This window comes from Anastrepha ludens, chromosome 4, assembly GCF_028408465.1.
Source record: "Anastrepha ludens isolate Willacy chromosome 4, idAnaLude1.1, whole genome shotgun sequence".
Classification (NCBI taxonomy): Eukaryota; Metazoa; Arthropoda; class Insecta; order Diptera; family Tephritidae; genus Anastrepha; species Anastrepha ludens.
The window spans coordinates 105,661,010-105,684,390 of NC_071500.1; the positions used below are offsets into that span (position 1 = coordinate 105,661,010).

The 23,381-nt window shown below is 37.7% G+C and overlaps 1 protein-coding gene across 2 annotated transcripts in view; it reads left to right on the forward strand.

Moving 5' to 3' along the window:
- Nucleotides 1-18,347, forward strand: part of LOC128860445 (unconventional myosin IC) — an 83,775-nt gene extending 65,428 nt beyond the window's left edge. For both annotated transcript variants that reach the window (XM_054097978.1, XM_054097977.1), the window contains 8 exons: nt 2,832-2,979; nt 9,220-9,335; nt 10,325-10,395; nt 13,124-13,515; nt 13,779-14,953; nt 16,717-17,799; nt 17,878-17,977; nt 18,077-18,347. In XM_054097978.1, coding sequence (XP_053953953.1) covers nt 2,854-2,979; nt 9,220-9,335; nt 10,325-10,395; nt 13,124-13,515; nt 13,779-14,953; nt 16,717-17,799; nt 17,878-17,977; nt 18,077-18,091 — 3,078 coding nt within the window. In that variant the 5' untranslated portion in view covers nt 2,832-2,853 and the 3' untranslated portion in view covers nt 18,092-18,347. The remainder of the gene's footprint in view (nt 1-2,831; nt 2,980-9,219; nt 9,336-10,324; nt 10,396-13,123; nt 13,516-13,778; nt 14,954-16,716; nt 17,800-17,877; nt 17,978-18,076) is intronic.
- The last annotated feature ends 5,034 nt before the right edge of the window (nt 18,348-23,381 follow it).

The following is a 23,381-nucleotide window of genomic DNA, read 5'->3' on the forward strand; positions in this document are numbered from 1 at the left end:
AATTGCCTTATCTTTCTTTTTTATAAGACTTATGGTGGACTTGGCTACCCCATATTCCCTCGCTAGAGAAGTAACACTACGTCCACGTTTAATTTTGTTAAGGACTTCAGCCCTCTCTTTTAATGTTAAACACTTCAACCTTTTACGATCCATTACTCACGTGCACTGATACACTACAAATGACAAATTTAAAGCAATTTGGTCAATGCAAGATGTTGTTCCCAGAAAACTAACGGGATATTAACGCGGAAATATTCATAGGGACAATACACTAGTATACATATAATTTATATACATATACTATTACATATGTATCTATGTACAAAATGTACATGTTTGAAAAGAATGTGTGTACAAATAAATTTGTTTTTTTGTTCGAGTTATAGCGCTTTTTTATTGTTCGAGTTACAAAGAAGTCAATAGGGGAAAAAATGTGTTCGAGTTAGCACGTCGTTCGACTTAGCGGCTATTCGAGTTACCGCGAGTGCACTGTATATATATAAATTCAAAGTTCGGTATGGATTGTTCCAGCCGCGCTTCCCTCCCAAAAAAAAATGTTGTGTCGCAAAAAAGCTGTGCAGCTGCCATTTGCGCCAGTTTATATCCAAAGCGAAAATATTGAAAGCATTTGCATTTATGTTAGTAAACAAAATTTTTGTGTAGGTTGCAACCTTTTAATTAAAATAGCAATATAGGGGCTATATAATAGACCGATTTATCTATTGTATATATCCACACAATTATTTATTACTCAGTCCTAATACTTTGATTCAGAGTACAAAGTTCGTTGTTCGATTCATTTAATTTTTTAATTTCTTTTTATTTCACAACAACACATTTGAATAGCGGTTCGTATTTTAAGTAACCTAATTTTTCAATAGCGATTTCAAATAACCGTTCGCTATCGAGGATTATATAATAAGTTTTGCTTATCAAGTGGATTGATTATCAGCGCGAGTTATTTATTAGTTATGTAGGATTTTCCTGTGTTTATTGAAGTGGGTATTTATGAACGATAACCGGCATTTTGCAAGAAATAACAACAAAAAACTGTATAAAAGGAATAAAAATTAATGCTGAGTTGGTTGATTTCAATTGGTAATCTATATAACGATTAGCCAGCCACGCCAGTATTTCGACAACTGTTTGTACTAAGTTGACAACAAAGCATTTTTATTAAACGTAAACTAATACGAACAACATTGTAAAGCATATTCTGTGAAAAAAGTATATAGAATTTTACAATTATACACAGCAGACGAAGGAGATGCACTGAGTTTCTAATTTGTTGTGATTTGTTTCTAAGTACATACATTGACATCTGCATCCCCTTATCTTTATCTCTATCCATCTGTTCTTTATCTCTATCTTTATTTTTATTATTTTCCTTATCTGCATATTAAACTTCACCTTTCCCCTTATATTAAGTATGTAAATTTACCTTCATCTTTATCTTTAATCTAATCTTTACGTATGCCTTAATCCTTATCTTCTTCTACATACCATATTCGTCTTTACCTTCAATCTTATCCCCTAATCTTAATCTAAATATTATATTATTCTTAACCCCTTGCCGTGCCATTTAGCTCGACGAAACTCGAGCCCAAGTGTTAGGCTTCAACGCCTGGTAAACAGATCAGACTGATGCGCGAGAAAGGTCACAATATGTGCCGAAATGTAAATACCTCTGATATAGACACTTGGCACAATACTGCTATTGTGGAAATAAACTCGAATACCTTTTGTATTTATTATTTATTTGAAATCGATTCATTACATTACGATCCATTCGCCAGCCTGGCTTGTCATATTCATGTTTGGGCCAAAACTTTCATCACGATTCAGACTCGTTAAAGCACGGCAAGGGGTTAAAACGGTGCTCAACACGTTTCTTCAATTCAGTATCAATATTAAAGCATACATTTAGGAGACACATACGCGTATGCATATTTTGGCGTTTGCATTAGTGTCATTTTTGAATCAATGTTTTCTGTTTATATTTAATTAAAGTTCCTTTTATTGTAAAATAATAATTTATTGTTATTTTCCGCATATTAAATAAGTAAAATAAAATATTACACTAATTTAAAATTTAATTAATTTGAAAAATTTAAATAATAATCAGCAACAAAATAACTTTCGAATGATAAAAAAAAATGGTTGACCCGTCAGCGAAATCCTCTCTGAATACATTTCCGCATTCCAAAAGAGCAGTAGCTTCTCAAACTTTTATGCTCTTTAAAGGCATTAAAAATTATATTCATCATTATGTTGAATACACAAGTTTGATATGAGGTTGGTTTCCAATGCACACCGTCAAAAAGTGCCCATCATCTCATGGTTTTGCCTGATCGTCATCACTAAGCCTTATAGGTTAGCCCTAACCTCATTTTATTCAAAACTCTGTTTTTTAATTGCGTATATGGTTACCGTAGTGGAAAGATCAAGCTTTAATTTGGATATTTGCCGCAGTGTCTAGCACGTCAAGTATTTGAGAAAAGTAGAGGTAAAATACTCAATGAGTTTCCCAAAATCATGACTCGATGACCACTCTGGGACCACAAAGTCGTATTCGGCTCTTAAAAATAAAAATAAAAATTATGTTAAAAATGTACCGCTTGGAAGCTAGACTCATATAAAAAAGCAACGCCATGCGAATCTATGTCATCAAAGGGTTGAAAAAAATATACAATAACATAAATTGTATTTTAAATCAAAAATTTTGGCTTTCGTTTAGTTTTTAGCACTTTAAAGTTCAAAGCTTTAATATCAGTTCAAATAAATTGCAACAATAAATTTATTTAACTAATTTTATTTTTCTTTCTTTTCAGCGAGTCAACCAATAGACCGAGAATGGAGCGCGGATTGCACGATCGTGATCGCGCGGGCGTACAAGATTTTGTGCTGCTCGAAAACATTCAAAGTGAAGAGGCATTTATCGGAAATTTACGCAAACGTTTCCAAGAAAATCTAATCTATGTAAGTGGGCAAAAAACCATGTAGAACCATATATTTACATAACAATTGAAAGTTGTATTTGTATAAGTGAAGAAAACGCGCGAAATCAATTTCTTGCAAATATTGGGTTGTTTACAAAGTAATTTAAGTGAAAAAAGGTATACAGTTTTCTTTCTTTATTTCTTTTTCTACTTATTTATTTCCAAACTACTTTTAGTAAACTTCATAAACGCAGTTCATGTGATGCGCATTTACTGGAAGAATGCCACAACTCAGAAAATCAGAAATTCGAGAAAAACACCTTGAAAGTTCTCAATCAATACTGTCACCCTGAGTAAAAGTAAATGTATATTTTCATCTAATGAGAAAAGCTTAATAGATTTTGCCAAGCAGGTTGTCGCTTCTGCACACTTACAGTGCGGTTCACTTGATTAGAGGCAATAACCAAATAAGAAATATACGAATTTTCTTTTGTGCATTCACTACTTAAAACTTAATAGTTTATGCTGCCCCCTTGTTTATAAATTACTTCGTAATTACTTTGATGAATGGATTTGTACAAATTCTCCAGCTAACCTAATGAAATTTCAGACCAGGCCTTTTTAATGATTCGAACTAAAGCATTATTGTCTTCAAATTGTTGCCCATTCTCATAAACCTTACGAGCAAGTCATCCCCATAGATTTTCAATAATGCTCAGATCTGGGGTCTGTGGTCATACTAAAGTTTCAATGTTTTAGTACACAATCTAAGTTTTGACCACACTTAAAGTGTGTAGAAAGATCCAATTAAAAGGTCCAAAGATGATTCCCACAGAGCTTTATAGGTGTTTCCCGTTATTTTGCAGCTACAATTTTCAATTCCTTACTTAAGTCATGGAATTGTAATTCTATCCATCCGACCCATCTAGATTGAACTTCTTTTCATCACTAAATACTACATTTTTTCTTTCACCGGGACCGTCATTTGTAACAGAACTCCAAGCCATGTGGTTCCTTGCAAAATCGAGGCGGCGTTATTTGCGAAATTTATTTATAGGTGTTTTTTTTTAACTTTGCATGCTTGATGTGGTGCTTTTAGAATAGCCTCGGTAGGAAGGGCGCAATTTGATGCAATCCTAAGAATTTTGCGGGTTTCCTTCGGTGTTAAAGACGTCGCCGCGCCATCTTTGTAGTTCTTACCATAGGAGGCACCTTGTTTCGCGTAAAGATCCGCAACGTTTGGACTTCGGCAAATATTTTTTTGTAATTTGGCGATTTGAAAGTCCCTCTGAGGTCAAGCTATCGATTTGAGTTTTTCGCGATCCGTTAAACCTTTCTGCTTCATTTCATTAGAATTAAGAAAGCGAATGGGTCTGGTGGTGATCGAGGACAAAACGAAGTACCTCCTGTCTTCAAACAAACAGTCGGCGCACTCGCGTATCGGCACCCACGTCACTGTTGACGGTTATTATTTCAAGGTTGTAAAAAACTTCGTTTAATTAGGAACGAGCATTAACACCGATAATAATGTCAGCCTTGAAATCCAACGTAGAATCTCTCTTGCCAACAAGTGCTACTTTGGACTAAATACAATAAAGTCCTCTCTCAACGAACAAAACTAACACTCTACAAGGCTCTTATCATGCCCGTCCTAACGTATGGCGCAGAAGCTTGGACGATGACAACATCCGATGAAGCGACGCTTGGAGTGTTTGAGAGAAATATTATGCGTAAGATTTTTGGCCCTTTGCACGTTGGCAACGGCGAATATCGCAGGTGATGGAACGATGAACTGTATGAGCTTTACGACGACATAGACATAGCGCAGCGAATAAAGGTCCTGCGGCTACGTTGGCTGGGTCATGTCGTCCGAATGGATACAAACGCTCCGGCGTTTTGGTGCGGTACCAGCTGATGATAGCAGAGGCAGAGGAAGGCCTCCTCAGCGTTGGAAAGATCAAGGGGAGAAGGACTTGGCTTCAATTGGTGTGTCCGATTGGCGCCGGTTAGCACGAGAAAGAAACGACTGGCGCGCTTTGTTAAACTCGGCCAAAATCGCGTAAGCGGTTATCGCGCCAATTAAGAAGTAGAAGAAGTTTTCGACCACGCACAATGAATGCTTAAAAAACGATTCCTTTTCACAGCTTTAATGCACAAACAATGTAGGCTAACTAAGCGCCTCAACTCAAGTGAACCAATAAAGCAAACACAATATTACAACTGCTGAAGTTTTACTGCTGCAAAATACAGTTAGAGGGAATAATATTTTCATTCATGTTTATTTTCATGCACAGCACAGAAAACCTTGTGTTACTAGATCAAATACGGTTGCTGTAAGAACCATTTTCTTCCATAAAAATTATTGCCTCTAATCAAGTGAACCGGACAGTAGGTAAATTTTTCTATAATGGCACTCTTGCCGCAAGTGAACGATAAGTGCCAGTTTGATAGTTGGTAGTTTGCCACTTTTCGTTTCATTTATGACCTTTTCCATAAATTATGGTCTGGTCACCAGTAGCCATTCGCATTAAATTAGTTCTATTTCATTTAACTTCAGTGGAAAAATATTCATTTCGATCTTTTTAGACTAGCCAATATTACACTAATTCATTTAATTTAACAGTTATTTAGAAAGTAGAAAAAGAAACATTTAATAGCTATTGCCTAAATCTATATATATAAAAAGAAGTTACATTTCCTTGGTAATCTTATAACTCAAGAACGGGCTCACCTATCAAAACCAAACTTTTAGGCTTTGTTTGGACTATTCAGTAGATGGTTTGTGTTTTAAAATTTTAAGAATCGGACACCAGGGTCTCGAGAAATAGGCCAAAACGTGAACCCGGGTAACCCTAGGATGTGTTTGTACAATATGGGTAGTGAATGGAAGCTGTTGATGATTCTATAGTATAGAGTATTTTTGATGCCGCTCCGTGACTAGGGTCTCGAGATATCGCCCAAAATGTGGACCCCGATAACTTAAGGATGTGTTCGTACAATATGGGTAGCAAATGGGAGCTGTTGATGATTTCTATAGTATAGAGTATTTTTCATACCGTTCCGTGACTAGGGTCTCGAGATATAATCAAAAACGTGGACCCGGGTAACCCTAGGATGTGTTTGTACAATATGGGTAGCAAATGGAAGCTGCTGATGATTCTATAGTATAGAGTATTTTTGATGCCGCTCCGTGACTAGGGTCTCGAGATATCGCCCAAAATGTGGACCCCGATAACTTAAGGATGTGTTCGTACAATATGGGTAGCAAATGGGAGCTGTTGATGATTTCTATAGTATAGAGTATTTTTCATACCGTTCCGTGACTAGGGTCTCGAGATATAATCCAAAACGTGGACCCGGGTAACCCTAAGGTGTGTTTGTACAATATGGGTAGCAAATGGAAGCTGCTGATGATTCTATAGTATAGAGTATTTTTGATGCCGCTCCGTAACTAGGGTCTCGAGATATTGCCCAAAATGTGGACCCCGATAACTTAAGGATGTGTTCGTACAATATGGGTAGCAAATGGAAGCTGTTGATGATTTCTATAGCATAGAGTATTTTTCATACCGTTTCGTGACTAGGGTCTCGAGATATAATCCAAAACGTGGACCCGGGTAACCCTAGGTGTGTTTGTACAATATGGGTAGCAAATGGAAGCTGCTGATGATTCTATAGTATAGAGTATTTTTAATGCCCCTCCGTAACTAGGGTCTCGAGATATAGACCAAAACGTGGACCTGGATAACCCTAGGATGTGTTTGAACCACATGAGTATCCATTTCGGCAAAAATGTAAAGCACTTATGGATTTAATTGTGAAATTATATGTATTTGGGGAGGTGCGTTGCCATATGTACTCCATCGAATGGCAGAAAAGGGGATTGCCGCACACACATATACTAATTAGGCTGGTACATAAAATAACTCCGGATCAAATCGATAGCCTTATATCAGCTGAAATTCCTAACCACACTGCTGATCCTAGGTTATTTCATGGTGTCGTTATATATTACATTTCCTTGGTAATCTTATAACTCAAGAACCGCCGAACCGATTGACACAAAAATTTTAGAGTTCTTTTCTATCTTTGAGGAGGTCGTTTGTTCGAAGTTTGATTGTAATCGGTGCAGCCGTGCCTGAGTTATGATATTTTATGTGAGTAATGGTTTCCTCTCATACGAAATGCCTGTATGGGAAAAACAATAACAAATACACAGCCGCTTATGAGCGTTTCTGTTGTACTGTTGTGGTTGTAAGTGTATTATGTTAATATTAATTTTGGGCGAAAATATAATAAAAACTGGAGCATTCAAGGAACTGGAAAAACATTTTTAACTTTATTTATTTTAGCATAATTTATTTAGCGTAAAAAATTTAAATGGAAATTAAAGAATCAAAGTTTAATTACAAGTTTTTATCGGCTCTTTCACCTTACCTGTATATAGGTGACCACCACAATCAAATTTTAAAAAAGTACAGAAGAGGCTATTGTGACATCTTTAGAAAGTATGTTGAATGAAAAAAATCAACTAATTCAACTGTTTAAACATTTTACGAGTTCTATAAAGAAAACTTAATATGAAAAATTTCTTGCGATATAAAAAAAACATTTTATGTATGGTGGTGCGAAGCCCAGTGGGCAACCACAACAGTACAACAGAAATGCTCATAAGCGGCTGTGTATTTGTTATTGTTTTTCCCATACAGGCATTTCGTATGAGAGGAACATTACTCACATAAAATATCATAACTCAGGAACGGCTGCACCGATTTCAATCAAACTTCACACAAACCACCTCCTCAAATATAGAAAATAACTCTAAAATTGTGTCAATCGGTTCGGCGGTTCTTGAGTTATAAGATTACCAAGGAAATGTAATATATAACGACAACTTGAAATAACCCAGGATCAGCAGTGTGGTTAGGAATTTCAGCTGATATAGGGCTATCAATTTGATCCGGAGTTATTTTATGTACCAGCCAAATTAGTATATGTGCGTGCGGCAATCCCCTTTTCTGCCATTCGATGGAGTACATATGGCAACGCACCTCCCCAAATACATATAATTTCACAATTAAATCCATAAGTGCTTTACATTTTTGCCGAAATGGATACTCATGTGGTTCAAACACATCCTAGGGTTATTCAGGTCCACGTTTTGGTCTATATCTCGAGACCCTAGTTACGGAGGGGCATTAAACATACTCTATACTATAGAATCATCAGCAGCTTCCATTTGCTACCCATATTGTACAAACATATCCTAGTATTACCCGGGTCCACGTTTTGGATTATATCTCGAGACCCTAGTCACGGAACGGTATGAAAAATACTCTATACTATAGAAATCATCAACAGCTCCCATTTGCTACCCATATTGTACGAACACATCCTTAAGTTATCAGGGTCCACATTTTGGGCGATATCTCGAGACCCTAGTCACGGAGCGGCATCAAAAATACTCTATACTATAGAATCATCAGCAGCTTCCATTTGCTACCCATATTGTACAAACACATCCTAGGGTTACCCGGGTCCACGTTTTGGATTATATCTCGAGACCCTAGTCACGGAACGGTATGAAAAATACTCTATACTATAGAAATCATCAACAGCTCCCATTTGCTACCCATATTGTACGAACACATCCTTAAGTTATCGGGGTCCACATTTTCGGCGATATCTCGAGACCCTAGTCACGGAGCGGCATCAAAAATACTCTATACTATAGAATCATCAGCAGCTTCCATTTGCTACCCATATTGTACAAACATATCCTAGGGTTACCCGGGTCCACGTTTTGGATTATATCTCGAGACCCTAGTCACGGAACGGTATGAAAAATACTCTATACTATAGAAATCATCAACAGCTCCCATTTGCTACCCATATTGTACGAACACATCCTTAAGTTATCGGGGTCCACATTTTGGGCGATATCTCGAGACCCTAGTCACGGAGCGGCATCAAAACTACTCTATACTATAGAATCATCAGCAGCTTCCATTTGCTACCCATATTGTACAAACACATCCTAGGGTTCCCCGGGTTCACGTTTTGGCCTATTTCTCGAGACCCTGGTATCCGATTCTTAAAATTTTAAAACACAAACCATCTACTGAATGGTCCAAACAAAGCCTACAAATTTGGTTTGGATAGGTGAGCCCGTTCTTGAGTTATAAGATTACCAAGGAAATGTAACTTCTTTTTATATATATAAATAAATATTTAAAAAAATATGGAGCATTAACAAATACATATTTATTTTTCCTTTCAGACTTATATCGGTCAAGTGCTTATATCAGTAAACCCCTATAAACAGTTGCCAATCTATAGCGAAAATGACATCAAAGAATACCGAAACAAACACTTCTACGAGATACCACCACATATGTAAGTAAATAATCTTTTTGTTACGCTCATAAAATTTTCATATCAGTCAAACGAAAAATATGATTGAGGTAAAAATAAATATTTATAAGCGACATTGAGGCAAACATTCTTTCATAATTTTATAACTCACACAAAGCTTGAAAATATTCATAACACCTACACATTTTCTATTAATATGCCTATCGCTTAAAGGAAATAACTTTATAGACAGGGTGGTCCATATAGCGATTTATTTTGTTAATTAAAAAAATGGAGCAAAAATCTATTATTTCGGTTGTTGATCAATTCGAAAGAGCAAATATTCCTATTACTAATGGAACACGATAGCAATTATGTGGCTGCCTTAGCATGGTACAAGGTGGAGCAAAATTAATCATCAAAATTAACTTTTGACAAACTTTTTCACTAAATAAAAAAAATGTCAACAATCATATGCCTGATTTTTCGATCCCCAGATGCGGCAAATTTGCTTGTTAATATGACCGCCGAGAAGAAATGCCCTTCATTAGAAAAATGATTTTGATTTTCAATAGATTTCGATCCAATAATCGCACAGTTTGGGCTCCACCACTTTGACTTTAAAAAAGTTTGCAATATTTCCCTAGACAATTCAAGATTAAGGTGAATCATTTCATCCAGCAGAGATATGATACTGACTAGTTTTTGAGATTTCCGTGAGGAAAAGCTGTCACTATCTAAATCTAACATCTGATTAGAAAAAAATAGTATATGGATCACCCTGCTATATAGTTCAAATTTGTCTCGAAAAAAGAGACAATTTTTACAATTATTTAATTGTGAAGCATAAAAAAATTTCTTGATTTTTTATTAAAAGGAATTGCTAAAATAAAAGGATTCTTAGGTCATTTTTGTTTATCTATAAATTAAATATTATTATTACATAATATAGCCTCATTATTAAGCTGGTTATAATCAAAAGTCCTCCCCAAATATGTAATAACTAATGTATTTTTATTTCTCTTGAACAGATTTGCAGTGACGGATAACGCTTTCCGGTCATTAATTGAAGAGAATAAGGGCCAATGTGTTTTAATTTCCGGTAAGCATAACTAAAACGGGGAAATCGATATTATAATAGTAAACTTAATTGGGATGGAGATAGAATATTTAGCTTCTACGACCACTTAGATGCGGGCCAAGTTGAAGTGACATTCGCATTAACCCTCCATTGGGCACACAGGTCTGACCAGACCTTTTTCGACTTTGGACGTGAATTTAACATATTTTTATTATAGCTAACGACTTGAGCTTCTAGGTAGCGTTCTAAAATTTAATTTTCTATGAATTTATGGATATAACTTTCTATGAACGATTCTCGAACAGAACGAAAAAAGGCTTTAAAAAGTTACACCTTCGGTTGGGCACCCGACTCTGGCCAGACCCCTTTGTATTTACATACATTTGTATGGGAATATGTGGCAAATGCGCCACATTTATAATTCATTTTTAAATATCGCAGGTACCTTTTCCATTGTTTGTTTCGTCAAAAAATTTCGTCCTGCATGACTTTTTCTGAGCCCAAATACAAAACGTTGCCAATGCCATGACATCCAACGTGTTGCAAAAGAAGGCAAAGTTCCATCGACTTGTTGGTCGTGAGGTAAGGAGTGGTGTCCAACGGAGCATTAGCAAACTATAGACTCTATCCAGTCTCATTTGCTGTGAACATAGGACACATTTTCAAATTTCAAGCTATCGGATAGATAAGCTCTTTGAATTTAATGGATTCCATCCTCTATCCGAGATCATCATTTCAAAATTGGTTATGATTTATGTGAAAAAGTATGCGAATTAGCAACAAAAAGGTGTGGCTTAAAGTCGAAGGATTCCCGAAAATGCAAAATTAAAAAATTGTAATTGTTAACTCATTTGGTAGGTTGCAATTGAAAGTTACCCGTACAGAGTCATGACAATAGATTAGAGGTGCTAAAGAAAAAAAGAACAGAAACAGAAAGAAAGAGAGGGAAAGGACGATAAAGTTAACTCTTTTTAACGACCTAGCTAAGGCTAGTAGAAAAAACTGTTTCTATCATTTGGTGTTTCATGCTAACAGCGGATTTCGAACCTGTGCACTTCCGAACGGTAGCCACGCACCAGTTCATTCGGTTACGGCCAGAACCTGAACATATCTTAATTAGAACTCCATATCGACTTTAATGTAACAAATGAAGACAAATCTTCAGTAATAGTTATTATCCCGATACGCTCAATGAACTATAAGGAGAAGGAAAATATAATAAAAATCTGACTAAAATAACAAGGGGAGCTCAAACGTTTTAGACTGAAAAAGTTTTTCTCAGCCAGTGAAAATATCCATGAATGGGCAATACTTTTTATGCAGCTTCTTCCAAATACATATCTAAAAAAATGAAATATTCGGCCAAGATTTACATCCGGCCAAGGACTGTCACTGTATGATGCTACAACAACAAGAACAGTCATGGTCAACGGATGCTAGCATTCGTTCGTCGGAATTGCTTTGCTTTCACTAATCGAGGCACTCTCAAAACAATCAATCCGGAAGATTTACCAAAGAGATTGTGGTTGTAACAGTACACTAGGTAGTGCCAGTGCGGTGTAATCTCCGATCGGGATCGTCTGTATTGACAGAAATATATTGAGAATGTCGGGGATTCATTCTGGATAGGTATGAATTTAACCTGCTACAATAACCAGACCCGTAATTGAGCCGAAGTTACATGCGTCCTATGAAGCAACTGAAGCCCTTCGTCTATATTGGGTGGTAGTTGGACTTCAATAGGGTCCCAATGAATGTCGTTAAAGGTCTGTTTATATAATATCCGGTCCAGTTGTTTCAGTGGTATATAGTCCTGGATCTCGTCGATGTAGTGAAACAGATGTCTCCTGACTCGCATGGGAGGTGGCTGAGGTAGTCTTACCAAAGAGGGCTCTCTAATCGCCTTAAGAGAGCTCAACAAGATTTTTTTTTGTGATATTTGTGCTCCATTCACTCAACTTTTCAGAAACTTGGGAATCGTTCCGTTCTCGTTGCTTACTGATGGACCTAAACATCTTGAAATCAGAAAATCAATCCTATGTTGTTCTATTGTTGCTAGTACAACTTCTGGTAGTATGAATTGCCGTCCCCTTCTTATTAAAATTTAATTTAATGCTCTTCACAAGAATCTCCGTATGGATTTCTGCAGTTCTAATTATATTGTGAATGCTCCTCACACTAGGGCATGGGTTGAATGAAATTTGTTTTTCAAATCTTTAGTTGTTGATATTTGATGAATTTAAATGATATCCGGCCTTTTTTTGTAACTATACAAAAATAATTTATTATGTTAATTTCGAGGAGTTTATATCGATGCTTACTCATCTCCATGTCATTTTATCAAATTAAAAAAAACATAATTTATAGAGCATCGGTAATTGTAAATAAATTAGTGCGGATAAGACTTGCACGTCTGAAGTTAAGCTCAAAGCCGTCAAAGAATGTAGAATGCAATAAATAAAAGAAAATTTAAACGAATTTGTATTCATACAAGACCTTCAAAGTTTACCAGAAGTTAACTTAGTTAACACAGCAATTAAGCAACTTTGCCAGCAATTGGCGACAATTCTTTTTGTTGAACATTCCATCTACTTCAAATTACCTGATAAGAGTTGTAAAACGGGTAGTAATGATTAAAAATATGTACGTGCCTAGACAACATTAAATATAATCGTATTCCATAAATATTACCGTTACGCAATATTAGATGTTCCTTCGAACTCACCACCCAAGTTTATGTTTATTGCAGGCGAGAGCGGGTCTGGGAAAACTGAGGCTTCTAAGAAGGTATTACAATACATCGCCGCCTGCTCTGGCCACCAGTCCACCGTTGAAAGTGTGAAGGAAAAATTACTCAAGAGTAATCCGGTGTTAGAAGCTTTCGGCAATGCCAAAACGAATCGAAATGTTAACTCTTCACGCTTCGGGAAATATATGGACATACAGTTTGACTTTTCGGGTACACCAATCGGTGGACACATTCTCAACTATTTGCTGGAAAAGTCACGCGTCGTCAATCAAAATGCGGGCGAACGTAACTTCCATATTTTCTACCAACTCTTGGCTGGTGCTAGCGAAGAGGAGTTGAAACAATTGCAGCTTAAACGTTCGCTGGATTCGTATTATTATCTAAGTGATGGGGTAAGTATTGTATAAAGTGGCGCAAAATTAATCACCCCAATGGAACGTAAACATCAAAATAGAGATTTCCATCACTCAAAATCACTTTTTTTTTAAGTTAAAAGTTGTTAAAAGTTCAAAAAAGTTCTTCAAAAACAAATTTGTATGAGTAATTTTCTCGCCACCCTGTATAAGCATGCAAACGATGAAATTCATTTATAATTTTTTTATTTTTTTTTAATAAAATATTAAGAACTCCATTTAATATTTCTCAATCTTTCCAGCAAAAAGGCGTTGTGAAAGGCATTGACGATGCCGGCGATTTCAAGGTCGTAAAACAGGCCATGAGCGTCATCGATTTCACGCAAGCGGAGCAAAAGGAGATTTTCGACATCGTCGCAAGTGTGCTGCATTTAGGAAATGTGGGTTTCAATGAAGTCGAAGGTGTTGCTAAAGTGGTGAAACCCGATGCAGTTGCTGCGATTGCTAAATTGCTTGGCGTTAATCAAAATGAACTGATCGATGCGCTCACCAATCGCACAATCGATGCACGAGGCGATGTCGTCACGTCACCATTGAATCGCGAGTTGGCCATTTATGCACGCGACGCACTCGCAAAGGCTATCTACGATCGGCTATTCACCTGGCTCGTGCAGCGTTTAAATATCTCTCTGCAAGCCAAGGATCTGCGTGATGCACTGAACAATGTTATGGGTATCTTGGATATTTATGGCTTTGAGATTTTCAAAAAGAATAGCTTCGAACAGTTTTGCATTAACTTCTGCAATGAGAAGTTGCAGCAATTGTTTATTGAGCTGACCCTTAAATCCGAGCAGGACGAATATCGTCGTGAAGGCATTGAATGGGTGCCAGTGACATATTTTGATAATAAAGTTATTTGTAATTTGATTGAGGAAAAATATAAGGGTATCATTTCCATACTCGATGAAGAGTGTTTACGACCAGGCGAACCCACCGATATTACATTCTTGGCGAAACTTACCGATAAGCTGTCTTCACATCCGCACTACATTTGTCATGAGAAATCCTCGATACAGGTGCAAAAGACAATGGGACGTGATGAATTCCGTTTGGTGCACTATGCCGGTGATGTGACTTACAATGTCAACGGCTTTTTAGACAAAAATAACGATCTTTTATTCAGAGACTTGAAGGAGACCATGAGTAAGGCAGACAACGAAATTATACGCTCCTGCTTCCCAGAGGGCGAGTACAAGAACAAGAAACGTCCAGATACTGCTATTACTCAGTTCAGGAACTCTTTGAACAATCTTATGGACATCCTTATGTGCAAAGAACCGTCCTACATACGCTGTATTAAACCGAATGACCAGCAACAGTCGGGAGTATTTGATGATGAATTGGTGCTGCATCAGGTGAAATACTTGGGTCTGATGGAGAATTTACGAGTACGTCGTGCTGGCTTCGCTTATCGCAGGTAGGATACGAAGATTCACTATAGTGAAACATTCTTATTGAGTACTGTTTTAGTGTAGTCTATGTAATTTGTCTGCAATTCTCAAAAGCTGTATTAGCTGGACCTTTAGCCATTGGTAAATTACTGTAGAAACAGGGTGCCTCACTAAAAATAGTTGCGATTTTTTCACTCGAGTTATAAATTTACTTATATTTTAAGGCTTCCGCAAAAATATTTGTGAAAAATATTAAGATTTACATGAGCTGGACCGATTTTAAAATACCTCCAAACATTTAGTTTTTTATAATTCAAATTAGTTTTTAAAAATATTTTTTTCCAAAACATCACCTCGGATGATAGAAGATTTTAAGCTTAAAATATCTGCATAAAAATGTTTAGAAATCAAAATAATGCAATTTTTGAAAGTACTTTCAATTCGGTCGAGCTTAAATATTTTTCCGAAATGTTTTGGCGGAAGTCTTAAAATATAGTTCCCCATTGCTGCCCTGGATGCCGTTTTGCACTTACTTGCTATCGACTCTTAGGTTATTTCGAATACTGCTGGTGATTTCCAGTCAGGCGATCCTGCAGACATGCAAATCGCTTAGGGAGCGTGGAAGCGAGTGATATATTAACATTTTTTCGGATAGTCAAGCCGCGATCAAGGCTCTGACGACGCCATAGTACAGATCCAAACTATTCAACTTCTGCAAATCTCTTGGGCATCCAGGTTACATTTCTCTGATCTGGGTTCCAGGACATAGGAACATGGAGGGAAATGAAATTGCTGATAAGCTTGCCAGGAAGGGGACTGAGTTGGTCCCAGGGACCTCCTACCCGGTCATCGGCATACCCTTGACTGGTATCAAAGGGGAATTACACAACTTATAAAGATGGAGCTCAATTTTTTTATATGCTATTTTGAAAACTTTTTGGGCCTAGTATAATAGACAGAGACTCAGAAAGTCCTGGCGATTCCACGCCATTCGATTTACAAACTCGTAGCGGTATTTACCAGTCATTGGACAATCGGCACAACCGCAGAACAGCTAGGTTTTCCATTTGCCGTTCAGAGAAGGAGACTTTTAAGCACTTTCTGTGTAAATGTCAGTGTTTGGCAGCTAAACGTTTGAGGTCACTGGGTGCTCCATTCTTCGACAGCCTGGGGCAGTATTGCAATCTAAATTCCATCAATATTCTCCATTGCATAAACTGCTCTGTTAATTCCGATGGAAAAAGAGAACCGATTTTCATTTGCATGGAAGTGATGCATCCTAATGTACACACATTTTTGTTTTATGACCGTATTAGGGATCATATTTGCACCGTGATCGCCTCTGGCTGTTCCTCGCCGCACATACTATATTCAAAGTCTAGGGGTAGTAGTCTTTTTAACACAGTACCAAAAACATACTTCGTACTGCACTTGCCTATTCGCCGCGATTTGGTCGACATCAAGAATATAAGACAGCAACATGTTCCTTCACGCCAATCGCTAAGTAAGCATATTTCTTCTTAGCTTGATGTTTTCAACTTAAAGCAGACCTCTTTTAGATGGCAAATCTAGCCAGCGGAGCCACTGAAGCTTAATTCGTTAAACAAAGTTTATGTTGCCTTTAAGTGCCATAGAGCTCAGCATCCTATAACCTGAGATTCTTATTTACTGACTTTCCCAAGCGAAGATGCTTTCTTTATTACTATTTGTGTATACATATAGTTATAAATTCTTACTAAGTACTTAGCGTCATTTTTACTTTAAAAACTTTCCTTGTTTTCTCCCGCAGATCTTACGAAACATTCCTTAACCGCTACAAGTCGCTTAGCAAGGCCACCTGGCCGAACTTCAAGGGCTCACCCAAAGAAGGCGTACGCATACTCGCCACCGATCTACACTATGGCCCGGAAGACTATCGTTTAGGTGAAACTAAAATTTTCATACGCTTCCCCAAAACACTTTTCGATACAGAGGACGCCTTCCAGGCGAAGAAACACGACATTGCTGCCATAATACAATCGCGTTGGAAGGGACGCCAGCAGCGTAAGAAATACCTCAAACTACGCGAGCAAATCATCACATTGCAGTCGTATTGTCGCCGACATCTGGCCATTCAGGCGCTACAGCGGCGCCGTGAGGCTGCCAACAAAATACGTGCCTTCATCAAGGGTTTCATTACACGCAACGATGCGCCGAATGGCTACAACGAAGATTTTATTGCGAACATGAAACGCATGTGGCTTATGCGATTGGCCAAGCAATTGCCAACCAAAGTGTTGGACGAGAGCTGGCCACCTTCACCGGTACACTGCCAAGAGGCATCCACCTACCTTCATCGTTTGCATCGCTTGCATTTGGCACGCAAATATCGCCTGAGTTTATCTAATGAGCGAAAACGCCAATTCGAATTGAAGGTGTTGGCCGAGAAGTTATTCAAAGACAAAAAAGCAAACTATTTGGCCAGTGTGCCATATTGGTTCCAAAACGATCGTACGCCCAAGGAAAATGCTGCAGAAATCAACAACTTCATTGCCACTTCCTTAAACGGCGAGAATTTGAAATATGCGTCGCCATGCACAAAGTACGATCGTCACGGCTACAAGCCAAGGGAACGCTTTGTGTTGCTAAGCAACAAGGCGCTCTACGTTTTGGACGGCAAGAGCTACAAACAGAAGCATCGTCTGCCGCTGGAAAAGATCGATTTTGTTACCACAAATCATAGCGATAGCCTGCTGGTAATACGTATACCACTTGAACTAAAGAAAGACAAGGGCGACTTAATCCTTGAGATACCCTACATCGTTGAGTTCGGCACCTTGGTGGTGGACACTGTTGGTACGGCCAACATACTTAGCATCGTTAGTCGCGACTCGTAAGTGTTTCAAATTATATAATGCTGTGGATACATACACATACATATATGTATATAAATTATTATGAAATTTTTCAGTTTGGAGCACAACGTCGTTAAAGGCAAGGCAGGCGTTATCGATATTCAAACTGGCGGCGAGCCAGGCATTATACGTGATAAGGGTGGCCATCTTGTTGTTGTGAGTTTAACTTGATATGCTTACAATGAATTAATAAATCAAATTGATTAACAAGCACTTAAAATTTATGTGTTTGTTTTTTTCATTTATTTTTGGCAGATTGCTGGACAATAAATATCAGATAGAAGTGCTAACTACCTTTAACAAGAAATCAGGGCTTTAAAGACAACGGATGTATTTTATATATTTTGTTATATTTGTTATCTGAAATTTGCAGCAGTATCATTCCAGATTTTATACAAATTTTTTAACTATACACGTACATATGTACACATAAGTATTTTATTGTATGTATGTATTAATGTGTGCGAACGGTATTTACTAAAATATTATAATTTATTTCATATAATACACAATTGATTGTACTATAATAAGCAAATTGTTTTCATATTTAAATGATACCGTTAGTTTTGAGCTCAGCGAAAACTATTTTTGAACTAAGGTAAGTCAGTTAGAACGGGAAAGAAACAACTGGCGCGCTTTACTAAACTCGACCAAAATAGCGTAAGCGATTACCGCGCCGATCAAGATGAAGAAGAATTATTTAGGTAATTCAGGTGATTGATTTTCAACGTTTTGAATTTAACATGGTAGCTGACCTCAAACATACGATTCAAGAGCAAAATAAACTAAATGCTAAATTATCATACTGGTAGTAAGCAACGGCAGCAGCTGCGTAGGGTATGACTGTCATTCAGTTGATTTGATGTTCGATGTCTACTGTGGCGATGGAAATAATATGTTTGTTATAGCATAGACAGACAACGACGTTGATCGAAATGAACGACTTTATTCTGAATTATCTTATTATACGCGTACACCCTTTTTAGGTGTTTGACCGAGCTCCTCCTCCTATTTGTGGTGTGCGTCTTGATGTTGTTCCACAAATGGAGGGACCTACAGTTTCAAGCGGACTCCGAACGGCAGATATTTTTATGAGGAGCTTTTTCATGGCAGAAATACTCTCGGAGGCTTGCCATTGCCTGCCGAGGGGCGACCGCTATTAGAAAAATGTTTTTGTTTTTATTAACTGTGGATTCAGAATGGTAGTCACGCACCAACCCATTCGACTACGGCTACATAACTCCCATAATTTAAGCGATGGAAATTTTCGTTGGCAACGCCGTCGGCAGCAACAGTTAAGGGGTTATATACAGTTAGAAGGTCGAAAAAAACGAATTTTCTAGAATTTTTTCTGAGAAAACTTTTAAATTTATTGATTTCAAAATTTTTACACATAGTATGTTATCTTTTAACTGCATTTTAAGACTTAGTATTAGTAAAAATATTTATTTGGAGACAAGCTACAGCTGATCTACGGGAGCTCCTCTCAAAAAAGACGTTTTGCGGTGACCACTATATCTTTGAACTGGATCTTCTGAAATTAAAAAAACCAGCAGAGTTCGTTAAAGTAATGTTAAATCTAGTAAATAATCGAAGAAATAAGCAAACTAATTTTTTTTGAGAAAATAGCGGTTTTTCAACAAAAAAATCGGTTTTTGACCAAAATTTCGGCCTTAAATTGTTTATAACAAAAGAGTATTTATCGGTGAGAAAAAATCTTCGATTAATTACTAAAAAAATATATTTGAGAAGCTTGTGTTAAAATTTGAGTCCAACCGGTTTAGCCGTTTTCGAGTAATGCGTTTAAAGTTTGCCCTGTTCTTTCAACACTCTGAAACGCCTTTTCAAATTTGCGTGTAACTTCGAAAAATTCATCGGAACGATATTAAATTTTCTGTGTGTATTCTTAAATATATATAATATACATTAAGAAAAAAATATATATTTTTTGAAAATTCTAACTGTATATAACCCCTTAATATATATTGCGAATGAAAAATAATCAAACTTTTGAAAAGAAGAACAAGAAAGACAAGATCAGTGTACAGATCCATAAGTAAAAACACTTTCAGTGAAAGCTTGGTGGCATTCGGTTTAGTGGAAGCGAAGTTATTGCGTCTAAAGTGTCAGTATGTTTGTGTCATCGATACAAAAGTGAGTTTCGAACAAAGAGCTAATATCAAATTTTGCAACTGGAGAAGTCAAAAATCAAGACGATACTCATTCGTTTTTACGATTCCAAGGGAATTGCCGACAAGAAGTTCGTGCCAACGGATCAAACCGTCAATGCAATTTTCTATCTTGGCGTTTTGAAGCGTTTGTTTCACCGCATTCGCCCTGAATACCGCAAAGGAGGAAGCTGGCGCTTATTGCATGATAATGCACCATCTCATCAATCCACTCTTGTGACTGATTTTTTGACTAGAAATCGCATTTTAACCATCAATCGTTGACGGTATTCGCCTGATATGGCTCCCTGTGACTTCTACATATTCGGAAAATTGCATTTGGTCATGAAAGGAAAACGTTTTGCATCCATAAGGCCATCCAAATGGCTTGTACCGACCTCCTGAAGGACATTCCGGTCAATGACCTGAAACACTTTTTCAAAAAGCTTTTAGATCGCGACAGAGGGGACTATTTTGAATAAATAAACTCGAAGTTATCAGAACAAAGCTCCTGTCGCTTCTATTTTAGCTCAGTCTTGTTTGTTTTGGACTTCACCTTGTATTATTTTGCATTTTTATTTTCTATGGGAATAAGTTCCCACCCTCGTAAAAGAGGTGTCGCTGCTGATACTATATGTGTGTTCGCTCTAGTAATATATTGGTGATTTGAAGGTGTATATGTGAGATGTTAATAGCAGTAGTTGATATTCGTTTGAAGCGTAAAGATCCTTTTTTATCTGATCAAAAATGTTTACGTTCGTCCCGAAAAAACGGGATTTGCGGGAAGTCATGCTTCATTATTACCTTTTCAAGAAAAGTGCAGCTGAAACGTGTCGTATATTGATCAATATTTACGTGATTACCCTCCATCAAATATAACTTGTAAAGAGTGGTTTCGACGCTTCCGCTTCCAAAGTCGTAATTTCGACGTTAGTATAAGATCGCGAAGAGGCACCGAAAAAATTCGAAGATACTCAACTACCACAATTAGTATTGGATGAAGACGCATATCGAACCCTTGACGAGTTGAGTTGTGGGTTGACAGATCAACCGTCGGTAAACGTTTGCACGCGATGGGAATGGCCCAGGACGGTAGACATGACAAACTGATTTTGCTGCATGACAACGCCAGGCCACACGTCTTTAAATCGGTCCAGAAATATTTAGAGGGACTGATCTGGGAAATCTTGCCCCAGCCGCCGTATTCCCCACACTTTGCACCTTCGGATTACCATTTGTTCCGATCATGTCAGTTTGCACAAACATGTTCGAAACTACATTAATTGATTTGAGCAGTTTCAAAATTGTAATTAAATTTTTTTTAAATATATAATTATTTTTTAGTATCAGGGCAGCTAATACCCGTGTTTGTTTGTCTATTACTGACAAAAATATCCACGGCTCCTTTGCATGCAATGGTCAACCATCGAGTATAAAACTGTAGGATCATTCATTTGTGGGACACAAAGCTCGAATTGGACAAGAAATTCGACGAACTATTCGACAGTAACTATCTCTTCTCTGAAAAACTCGTTGGTGCACCCGGTTGTTGTTGTTGTAGCAGTTCACTAGGCTTTGCCCGTGTTGTGCAGTTACAGGTCGTCGACATCTAACTCATCTAACGGCAGGCCCAGGAAACGTGCTGTTTCGACGGGTAGGGTCCCGACGGAGATGGATGTTTAAGGGGGGAGAGGGTTTAAGAGGGCATGTGAATAGGTGGTTAGTATCGTGTAGTGTACCTTCAGATGTCGGAATGTCGGGGTCGATTTTGGATAAGTAGCAGCTTAACCTGAAACAATAACCAGACCGTAATTGAGCCAAAGGTACGCGGGTCTCACGAAACAGCTGAAACTCTTCGTCTGAAATGGGTGGTGGTTCGACTCCGATAACGGCATTCGGGGGTCGAGAGTTTAGGAAAGTGGTGAGAGTTTCCCACGTTCGGTATGATACTTTAATTTAAAAAAAAATATGGCTTCTCATTAAATATTAATTGGTTCTATCATTCCATAATTTTACTTGTTTTAAAACAATCTTCGCATATTTGCATATTTTTACATGTACCGTGAATCCACTTCAGTTTTCGATCACTTTCGATATCACCTCACATTTACCCATGTATCTGATTCGTTCCCGTATGACGCTAACCCTATATCTATGTATACCTTCTAATATATCTTAATCTCAAAGTCAAGCGCAAAGCACTGGAGGCCGTGCAACGAACAGCGGCACTCAAAGTCGACCTCATGGTCCGGGAACGAATGGATTCGTGGAACTCCAAGAAGAAACACGTCATCACTAGCTTCTCAGAACGGAGATGCCAAACCATGCTGCGGTAGCAAATCCGATGGGACACTGAACCGAGTGGCAGATGAACGGCGAAACTTATTCCATCAATTGACAAATGGGTCCAAAGGAACTTCGGGGCAGTGAACTACTTCTTAACACAGTTATTCTTGGGCCACGGATACTTCCGGAGATACCTATACCGCAGGGGCAAGGTAACGATTCCAAGTGCATATACTGCGAAGCGATGACGCTGAACAAACGTTTTTTAGTTGTAACAGATGGCTCGCGGAAAGAAATGCTCTGAGCGAACAGATTTTGGACATCGTACCGAGCAACATAATCAGCAAAATGCTCGAACGCTAGAACAACTGGAACGCGGTAAAAAAATACATCGAGAACGTACTACGAAAAAATAATATTGACCTAGATACAATGCAACAAAGCGAGGCCACTCAGATAGAGACACAAGAAGACGAGCCAATGACATGAAAGCTGGCTACAAATATGGTGGACCCAGACGTGAGTGAATAGAATTAGTATTTTATGGATGTCGTTCTGGGCCTCCCGAAGTAATATAGAAAGCAGTTCCGGGAAGGGTGTCTCCCCAGAAGGAGAGGAGGGATCGTTTTAGTGGCCACAACACACGAAGCAGTAGACGGCGCGCGCTGTAAGTGCGAAGGCATTTTGAACACTACCTCACCCACCAAAAACAAAAAAAAAATGTATCTTAGTCTTCAAATTTCTGCTTTGACTTTGACCCATTTTCTAATGCGGGCAACTTACTATATTTCAATTTCATTTTTAAAATGATATCAAGCCATTCAAATCGCTGTACTTGGCTATGCAAATGACGCGATAAAATAAAATCTGATTTATCAAACTACGAAATGACAACTGATGTTAAGATAGTGATGCAAGAAATTCCTTAGGCAGATATGTTTTAACGTATTCGTATTCACACCTGACATTTCCGTTTTAACAATGCCTTTTTTAACATAATCTATGGAAGGTGCAGATATGGGGTAAAGTGCGCACTCTTCTCTCTTATCATTCTTGATCCGCCGCATATAAATAACTTAACGCCTTGCTTTTACTATTTCCCCCCT